Source organism: Macaca mulatta, chromosome 10, assembly GCF_049350105.2.
Source record: "Macaca mulatta isolate MMU2019108-1 chromosome 10, T2T-MMU8v2.0, whole genome shotgun sequence".
Classification (NCBI taxonomy): domain Eukaryota; kingdom Metazoa; phylum Chordata; class Mammalia; order Primates; family Cercopithecidae; genus Macaca; species Macaca mulatta.
Genome location: NC_133415.1, coordinates 14367128 through 14376740, shown reverse-complemented (window position 1 = coordinate 14376740; position 9613 = coordinate 14367128). Strand labels below are relative to the sequence as shown.

Here is a 9613-nt window from a genome sequence, read left to right as displayed (position 1 = left end):
AAACACAAAACATGGGACAGGGTCCCTGGGGCGGGAGGTAGGGGGGCTTGTGTGTGCCTCACTGGAGCATAAACGGCACAGGTGCTCAGCTCTGCACCACACAGTAGGGGCTTGGTAGATGCTGAACATGAATGTGTACTCATCGGGCAACCTGGCATCTGATCATTATGTCCACCGCATGAAGTAGATTACCATCATCCCCATTTTACAGACAGGAAACCAAGGCGCAGAGATGTGGGGACTTGCCCAAGGTCACAACCAGAGAGTGACACGGCTGACTCTATGCTGGTGCCACTAGCTCCAAGGCGCGCTGGCTGCGTGAGTGACCCGGGGGCTCGCTTCTTTGTGAGCAGAAAGAACCAGTCTGAATCGCCAAGAGGAGACAGCATTCTTTAATCATGCTGGATGGCAGGGCAGGGCGGGGTCAGGCCGGGCAGGATCAGGCAGGGTGGTTTATAGCACAGGTCTTCCTGGCACTTGGTCAGATCCTGTTTCCGTCATCTGGCCATGGAGCCATGGCTCCCTTGGCTGTAAGCACCAGAGATCACCCCCCAGGGCACCTCGGCCCCAGAGTCTGCATGAGCACCAATGGGCGGAGGCCGCCTCCCTCTGGAGAGAAGGGCAGGCCACCTGGGTTTGCAAGGCTAGGGGGACACCAGGCCACCCCACCCTGGAAGAAGAAGAAATGGAAGGCCCAAGGTCCCTCCTTTGGCTCTGCCTCTCCCAGTGACTAGAAAATTGCCTGCTTCAGCTGCCCAGACCTGCTGAGGGCTCTAAAGCCTGGGGCTTCCGCCCTGGCCCTTCTCCCGCAGTTGTTTGTAAAGGCAGCACCAGGCCGGAGGAGGGCTCTGAGACGAGGAGCTGCCCACCGGGGCCTTAGCACCTTGATAAAGCCTGGAGAATCGGGGCACTGGGCCAGTGAGGGGCAGACAGCACCTGGGGACAGACATCAGTGTCTGAGGGCAGCTGAAGGCCCTGGGAAAACTGAGCTTCAGATGCCTTTGGTGTGGGGGTTTGAGCAAGGCCCTGGCAGAGCCCTGGGAGGAGGCAGGAAGGGGATCCCAGTGAGGAGGGCAGTTTTCGCAGGCTGCCGTATCACCTGTGGGGAGAGCTATGGGTGTGGGCTCCATTCCTCGGGGACCCCTTCATCCCACAAATGCCCCCACACTCCTGGGTCCTCTCCTCACAGAACCCTTGACCTGTCCAAGGCCCCCTGGGGTTTGCTTTAACGATGGGCATTGGGCAGGTGGATGAGGAACGGAAAGGGGATACCCACCCCTGCCACTGGGACCCCATCCCACCAGCCTTGGGGAGCAGTGGGTAGTGGAGGACCAGCAGCACCTGAACACCCAGAACACAGGGTCCCGTGAGCTCTGGGTCTGCTTTAAAACCTATGTACGCATCTCTCCCCGCCTGGGCTGGACTGGCTGGTCACTGAGGGCAGGGGCAGGGCCTGTGTCTGACTCCCTCACCCTTCCTGGGACCCGGCACAGAGTGAGTGCTCAGTGTTTAATGAATGAATAAATGAACGGTGACTGCTGTGGTACAGGCCTGAGCAAGAGAAGAGGGGGAAGGGGCAAAGAGAACACAGCATGGGGAGCCCTGGAGGGATGAGAGAATTTAAGAATGTTGGAAGAGGCCAGGCGCGGTGGCTCACACCTGTAATCCCAGCATTTTGGGAGGCCAAGGCGGGTGGATCACCTCAGGTCAGGAGTTCGAGACCAGCCTGACCAATATGGTGAAACCCGTCTCTACTAAAAATACAAAAATTAGCCAGGCGTGGTAGCGGGCACCTATAATCCCAGCTACTAGGGAGGCTGAGGAAGAAGAATCAGCTTGAACCTGGGAGGCAGAGGTTGCAGTGAACTGAGATCGCACCACTGCACTCTAGCCTGGGCAACAGAGTGAGACTCTGCCTCAAAAAAAAAAAAAAAAAAAAAAAAAAAAAAAAAAGGTTGGGAGAATTCTAGAATGTGTGGATTCCAGAATGTTCAGAAAGTACTAGAATATTGAGAAAGTTCTAGAACCTGGTTGCTCCAGTGTGGTTCACAGACCGACCCCATCAGCATCACCCAGGAACTTGTTAGAAACAGAATTCTGGACCCACTCAGACCTGCTGAGTCAGAATCTGCATTTAACATGAACCCTGGGTAATTCACATGTATATCCAAGTTTGAGAAGTGCTAGGCTACGAGGCTGGGAAAGTTCTAGAATATTTAGGTTAGAAAGTGTCTTAAAATAGGTCCAAGAGAGAAGAGAGGAGCAGAAATAGGCTGGGAGGAACGATGGCAGCCAAGAAAGAAGCAGGGTCTCCCCAGAATGCCAGGTCCCAGGGGACCTCCCTGGCCTTCCTGCTTCACAGCGATGAAAACTGAGCCCTGCAGGGGATGGGACCAGCACCTGGGCTCTCTGGCCGGAAGGATGGCCCAGAGGGCCTCAGTCGTCCTCAGCCTTGATGAGGTGGCCGCTGAAGGTGATGTAGGTGTCAAAGTCATTGCTGTAGATGGCGTTCTCGCGCTGGCGCTTGAAGAGCCGCACCCAGACGCGGTCCCCGTAGGCCAGGTCCAGCATCACGCTCTGGCTCTGCATGATGCTGCGCTCGCTGGGCTGTGCGTACAGGATGACGGCCTCCTTCTGGTTGTGCATGATGTGCACGTACGTCTCCTTGTAGTTCCAGCTGTGCACATTCAGGCTGAAGAAGTAGATGCCGCGCAGGGGAGCAGCAAAGTGGCCGGCCGCCATGTCAAAGCACCCATCGAGGTTCACAAAGACCCTTTCGAAGAGCAGCGTCTGGAAGTCCTCGCCGCTGTGCAGGGCTGTCTTGCGGCCCACTGAGAAGGCGAAGAAGCGCTTCTGGCACGGGGCACTGGGGCTGCCCATCTCCCCCTTGTCACCCTTGCTGCCCTGTGGGCCAGGCTCCCCTTGGGGACCCTCCCTGCCCATGTGCCCTGGCAGGCCCATTGCACCTGGGTCCCCTTTGTCACCTGTGGGGATAAAAAGGGACAAGTCAGGGTGGACATCTGAGCCTGCTCCAAGGAGGTGCCCACACTCATCTGTGAAGGCGCTGCCCCTGTCCTGGCCCAGAGAAGAAGGCAGCATTTATTTAGCACCTACTGTATGCCAGACATTGCCTCCCCAAACGCCTGCCTAAAGAAAACGTCATGACCATCTTCGCTTCACAGAGAGGTTAGGTGACTCACCCCGGGCCACAGAGTGCAGGAGCAGAAGAGGCAGGACTTAAAACATGGTCTGTCCCCAGGGTGACTTGGCTTCCCCTCACCCAGCAGGGAGGGTCCGGCTGTTGTCTCTGGGAGGCCAGACCCAGGCCCCCACCCCAGGACCACAGCGCAGTCCAGGCTGGCAGGGATGTGCGGTGTGCTGGAAAGTATTTGGGTTTCCGACCCAGGGAAGAAGCCAAGAAAATACCTTTGCCCACCTGGAGGAAAAGCCCAGGTTAGGAGCCAGGAAGCCCTTGGTTGGCAGTCCTGCCCCATGTGACCTGGGGCACTCCACGGCTGCGGTCTGGGTTTTCTGGTCTATATTTTAAAGAGGATGATGTCCACCTCAGGGGTGTTTGTGAGCTCTCAACAAAATGTCCTGTGGGAAAGCACTTTGCAAACTCTGCAAATAAGAGGCAGGACAGTTCACCCAGCATGGCTGGTCCATCCCGACCTGCTCTGAGGTCTGGCAGCATCTACAATGGCCCCCAGGCAGGCACAGCCCTGCCCAGCCCTTAGTCCAGGCTGACTTTGAACATAAGAAAAGCAGGTGACCACCCACGCCTGGAAGGACACGACGTCACATAGCTCCCTGCCACCTGTCACAGTGCCTGGAGTCACACCAGCAACCACACCCTTGCATGGGTTAGAAGGCCCTGTGTTTTCCACAGGTGGGGAAGGGGGCAGAAAAGAGGGCACAAGCCCTTGAGGCAGAAGCCCAGAGAGGGGGTCAGGGCAAGTCCAAAGCTCTGCAGAGGTCTGGCTCCACCGCCTCGCTGGAGAGCCGCGTCCTCACCTGCACAGCTCCAGAGTGTTTGCAGAAAGCTTGCTGTGCCCCAGCCCAAGGGAAGGAAGGAGTGGAGGGTGGACAGGAGGAAGGGGCTATCTTCTCTTTACAAATAAGGCAGCAAGCTCAGGGTAGGGGAGAAACCAGCCTGACTCACTGGGCAAGGGAGTGGAAGAGGTGAGGTTGGGACCCAGGACTCCTAAAGCCAGCCCAGGGTCCCTCAGCCACGGCAGCCTACCCAGCTCCCAGCAGGCTGCTGAGCTGGGCACAGGAGCAGTGACCCCGGGTTTGGGGAGGGCAATGAGGAGGGACCATCAGCAGCCAGGCATCTCTCCAACCTCATGCAGAGAGCGAACTCGGCCCTGGGGAGGCTGGTTGGGGAGGGGGCTGTGAGGAAGAGCAATGTCCTCCCCACGAAATCAGAACAAGGGCAGGACAGGTGCCAGGTGACCACTGGCTATGCAGTGGAGTGTCCCCGGGGAGAGCTCAGGAACAAATCTGGCTCCATCCCTGACAGCTGTGTGGCCCCAAGAGACTGAGTTTCCCCTTCTGCAAAGTGGGAGGAATAAGAAAATATCGAACTCACGGGCTGTTGCAGGCAGAGACCGAAGCTAAGAATGTCAAGGCCTGGCCACAAGCTGTCAGCCACCACAGCCTGGAAGGGAAGTGAGTCCCTCTACGTCCAATTAAGAGAGCGGGTAGCCGGCCCTCACCTGGACGGCCCTCGCCTGGACAGGATCTCACCTGGACGGCCCTCACCTAGATGGCCCTCACCTGGACAGCCCTCACCTGGATGCCCTTCACCTGGACGCCCATCACCTGAACGCCCTTCACCTGGACACCCTTCACCTGGACGGCCCTCACCTGGACAGGATCTCGCCTGGACGGCCCTCACCTAGATGGCCCTCACCTGCACAGCCCTCACTTGGACGGCCCTCACCTGGACGCCCATCACCTGGACGCCCTTCACCTGGACGGCCCTCACCTAGATGGCCCTCACCTGGACGGCCCTCACCTGGATGCCCTTCACCTGGACGGCCCTCACCTGGACAGGATCTCGCCTGGACGGCCCTCACCTAGATGGCCCTCACCTGCACAGCCCTCACTTGGACGGCCCTCACCTAGACAGCCCTCGCCTGGAGAGGCCCTCACTTGAATGGCCCTCACCTGGATGGCCCTCACTTGGACGGCCCTCACCTGGACAGACCCCACAGGGCTGCCTGCTCCGACCCTTGGCCCCCACTGGCTGCTCTCCACATGACATTAGAGGGATCCATTTGAAACCTGTGTGGGATCAAGTCCCTCTCCCACTCAAACCTGCCCCTGTTCCCACTCCACTCAGCGGAGCCCAAGTCCCTACGGTGGCCAGTGGTGACAGCACCCCATGTGATCTGAGCCTGGTGCATCTCCCAGCCCTGCCCCAGGGCCACTGCACCAGCTGTGCCCTTTGCCAGGAGGCTCCTCCGCCACCTCTTAGAAGCCTGTGCTCCATGGGTCCTCCACTAACCACCCCATTCTATATGCAGCCTGCAGCCCAGACCCACACTTCTGAAGCTCCTTTTCGTTTCCCAGAGCACTGATCACCATCGAACATTCCACTCCACTAACTTAGGTGATGTGTCTCTTGCTCATGCCCCGTCTCCCCACCGAGAACAGGCGCTCAGGCGGGAGGCATCTTGGCCTGGTTTCACACTCCGTCGTCAGTGTTTGGAAGTCCTGGCTCACACTGGGGCTCAGTAACTCAGGATGAAAGAGGAGTCTGGACAGGTTTCCGTCCTGCCCTCTACTCCCTCCACCTCAGCTCCCTGGCCCTCCCTGCCCACTACCGGGCCCCATGGGAGGGCACTTACCCTTCAGGATGGTGATGTTAATATAGGGTCTGATCTCAGGCAGGGCGTGCGGGAGGCCGGAGGAAGAGGCTGAGGACACATGGGCAGGATCCAGGGGGTCCTCAGAGTCACAGCACCGTTGACAGCCGCTGGCCACAGCTCTGTCAAAGGTGAGCTCCACCTTAGGGACCTCACACATCAGGAGAAAGAGCAGGAGCACTGCCCAGAGGGGACCCAGGGCGGCTGTCCCCATGGTGACCTGGAACAAGGAAGGAGGGACAGGAACTATATTTCACTCAACATCTACTATGTGCCGATGCCTGGGGTGGGCGGGTGCTGCCTCCCCCAGCCAGAGCACTCCTGACCTAACTCCAGAGGGAAAGTTATCGTCCCCATCTATCAGACAAGAAGATTGAGAACTCCACAGAGCAGCTGTTCCCCAAGATCGGGAGGAGACAGCAGCAGGGGAGGGCCTGGATGCTGAGTCTCCCAGCACCCAGTCCATGGAGGCTTCTGCTACACGCAGGCCTGAGAAGGAAGCCCCTCTGAAAACAGCCACAGCCGATAGCAGACAGGGATCCCAGGAAAGCTTTGCCTGGGCAGGTGAGAAGATGTCCCAGCTCGCCATAGGTGGCAACCCAGGAGACCATCAAATGCTTTCCCGCCCACGCACCTCCCTTTGGCATTTTCTTGCCACCGACTCCACTATCGCCAGCAAACACATGCCCCTCGGACAGGAGGACAGAAGTTAGTGAACACTGGGGACAAACGTGGAGGATTCTGTAGGCTTGTTCTCAGGAGAGGGGATGGATGGCTGAGCCCACGTTTTGGCATGAGAACACCATAGTTCTGCAAAAAGAGATAGGAGAGTTCATTGATCCTAGCAGACAGAAAGTAATATCCATGAGAGCATGTGGGGTGGTGCACGGCGATGGCGTCATTGCATTGCTGAGCAATCGAGAGAAGGCTCCTTGACTGCAGCTCATTGCTAGTCTTTAGAGTGCCTTTGTGCAAAGTAAAGAAGGTGCCCCTCTGGACAAATTCGAAATGGTAAGAGTCCCCTTTGGAAGGACGTGATGCTGAGGGTGTGCAGCTTGGCAAGGGCTGGCGCTAGCCCACCTCCCTGCTCAGCACCTGTGAGCAGTCAACAACCTATGAAACCCAACTTTATCCAGAAGCCCTGCAGGGAGGGTTCTGGAGAGAGAGTTAATTCATTGGAAGATGGCTGTGTCAATCATCGTAGACCTGCCAATCAGATGCCAAGGTGGTAGATTGGAATTAAGGGGTAGGACGAGGAGGTATGAAAAATTCTAAAGGATCAGAAAAGTGTAAGTGTTGGTGAGGATCTCTGTCTCCGGCCTTGTCCAGGAAGGGGTCCAGGGTTCCAGGAGAGAGGCAGGAAGTAGCCTGGACAGCAGGCGCTAGAGACAGGCCTGGGTTGGGTGGGCAGGAAGCCGGGCAAAGACCTTTGAGGTGGTGCAGCTTCTGGGGGCTGGCCCCGAGTTATCACAGGATCAGAAACTCTGCTTTTGAAACCAGACTGGTTTTTACACTTCTGGCGTTTCTTTGTTTATTTCCTTTTTGTTCTCCTTTAACATTTAGTAGAATTCAAAAATATTTTTTTTGTGGTTAATACATGTAGACAAGGTACAATTATTACTTTTTAAAATGCCACCCTATCTCAGCTGAGCACCGAGGTGAGGGCAGAGTTTTAAAGGGGCAGGATGGCCAGGTGCAATGACTTACTCTTGCAGTCCCAGCACTTTGTGAGGCCACGGAGAGAGGATCACTTGAGACCCGGAGTTCGAGACCAGTCTGGGCAACATAATGAGACCTTGTCTCTATTTTTCAAAAATTAAAATTAAAAATAAATAAAGCGGCAGGAGCCCTGTCCCCCACCCCCGGAGCTGGGTGGTAGCAGCAGGAGAAGGGGTGTGGGCAGGGAATCTCCAGAGCCACCTCCCTCTTCCTGGAGGTGACTCTTCCCAAGCTCCTGTCTGCCCAGCCTGGCTGGGTTCCTGGTTCTGCTCAATAAGGAGATCAAATCCTCAGAGGTCAACATCCTCCCTGTCTGAGGCTGTCATCCTCAGCTTTTACTTATAAATGACAAATCCCAGTGGTTTTGGAAATCCCAAAATTTCCTTCTTTTTCCCAGCCATAGATATGACATCATGAGAAAAGCTGAGGTCTTCGAGTCAAATCTGAGACCCAGAATAGTTTGCAAGCTGTGTGACCTAGGACTAGTGGCTGAACTTCTCTGGGCTTCCTGCTCCTTGATACTTACAAGGAGATGACACCTCTCTCTCCCTCCCAGGTAATTTGGAAGGATTTCAATGCAGAGAAAGTGCCTGCCTTATAAAAGACTCAAAAAAAAAAAAAAAAAAAAGTGTGCTTTGACTTCTTCCCTATGCCTGCATGGGATGGGAAGGAGAACTTCTCCCAGAGGACTGGCATGGTTTGGGAGCATTTCTGTTTCCTATTGGCCCCAGCCAGATGGGAGTCAAAGGCTGTGAGACACAGAACCGTGGCCTGGGAGCAGGAATCAGGAAGCCGTTAACGAGGAATGATAACCGCAGCTAGAATCACAAACTAGCTCTGGGGGTGGGTGCCAGGCAGGAACCAAGTGTGGAGACCAAGTCATAGGGAGGACTTTTGGGGTCCTTGCTGCTTCCACTGGGGAGCTGGGACCTCTTTGGGGTGGGAGCGGCAGGGCAACTTTTCTCGGTCCAGGCAGGCCGTGCAGAGCTGAGTTTGTGTGTGCCCGGGCAGGGGCGGGCACAAGCCGGGAGCAGTGGAGCGCAGCCCTCAGCCAGAGGCAGGAGGAAATGTGGAGGGGAGAGCCTGCAGAGGCTGTCCCAGTCAGAGGGAGAGAGCAGGGCCCGAGATGCTTCCAGGAAGCAAGGAGGGAGGAGAGGAATTCCAGGCTCTGACCCCAGTCCCCAAGCTGAGGAGCCTCTGGTCACTCACCCTGTGTCCTGTGGCCTCCCCAGGCGAATCACGGACCCTGAGCCACTGCATGGCCTCTGGCTCCTTGGCCCATGTCTGCAATACTAGTTGCTGGCCCAGACCCCCAGGCCCAGCAGAGGAGGGAGAGAGGAGAGGATGGAGGGAGAGAGGGCGGAGGGAGGGCGGAGGGAGCGGGCAGAGCCGCTTCCCACTTCCCCTCCTCCCTGCTCCCTCCCCTTCAGCCTCTGGGTTCTGTGGAGATAAAGGGAGGCAGAGCTTTCCTTTGCTTAACTCTTTGGTGATCCAGTGGGGTCTTGTTTGATTCAAAGGCCTAGAAAGTCAGAGCAGGGAGGAATGTGAGGCTCCCTGATGATTGGGAAATGGACACACGGATGGGGCAGAGGAGCCCCTAGGTTGCTCAGGAAGGGGGAGGCAGCCCTGAGTCCACCCTGAGCTAAAGTGCTCAATTGCTCTGAGTCATAGAGGCAGGGTGGGTAGCAGAGAAGGTGCAGGTGTTGGCCCTCCAGCCACAGGCTAGAATCCTGGCCCTGCTACCACAGTCACATCGCCTCTCAGAGCCTAGGTGTTCCAGAACTGCAGTCCTCAGCCCCCTTTGTGCCAGGCACATGGGAGGGCTTAACCCATGTTTGTGGGGGGAATGACCAGGCTGACTTCCTCAGGTATCATGCAACTGTTACCAGAGAGGGGTCCTGATCTAGAACCCAAGAGACGATTCTTGGATCTTGCACCAGAAAGAATTTGGGGCAAGTCCACAGAGCAAAGTGAAAGCAAGTTTATTAGAGAAGCAAAAAAAAAAACAACAAAAGAATGGC

The 9613-nt window shown here is 56.5% G+C and overlaps 1 protein-coding gene across 2 annotated transcripts; it reads right to left on the bottom strand.

Moving 5' to 3' along the window:
• Positions 1–371: 371 nt before the first annotated feature.
• Positions 372–9242, bottom strand: C1QTNF6 (C1q and TNF related 6). Of its 2 annotated transcripts, XM_077949787.1 has the most exons (4): positions 8802–9242; positions 6508–6683; positions 5856–6093; positions 372–2984 (listed from the first exon to the last, which is right to left on the bottom strand). In XM_077949787.1, exons 2-4 carry the CDS (start codon positions 6556–6558, stop codon positions 2437–2439), a joined length of 837 nt encoding a protein of 278 aa, XP_077805913.1. In that variant the 5' UTR covers positions 6559–6683; positions 8802–9242; the 3' UTR covers positions 372–2436. The 2 variants fall into 2 exon arrangements, with proteins under 2 accessions (XP_077805913.1, XP_001085902.3); XM_001085902.5 differs by lacking the exon at positions 6508–6683 and having other exon boundaries at positions 8802–9239.
• Between the last annotated feature and the right edge of the window lie 371 nt (positions 9243–9613).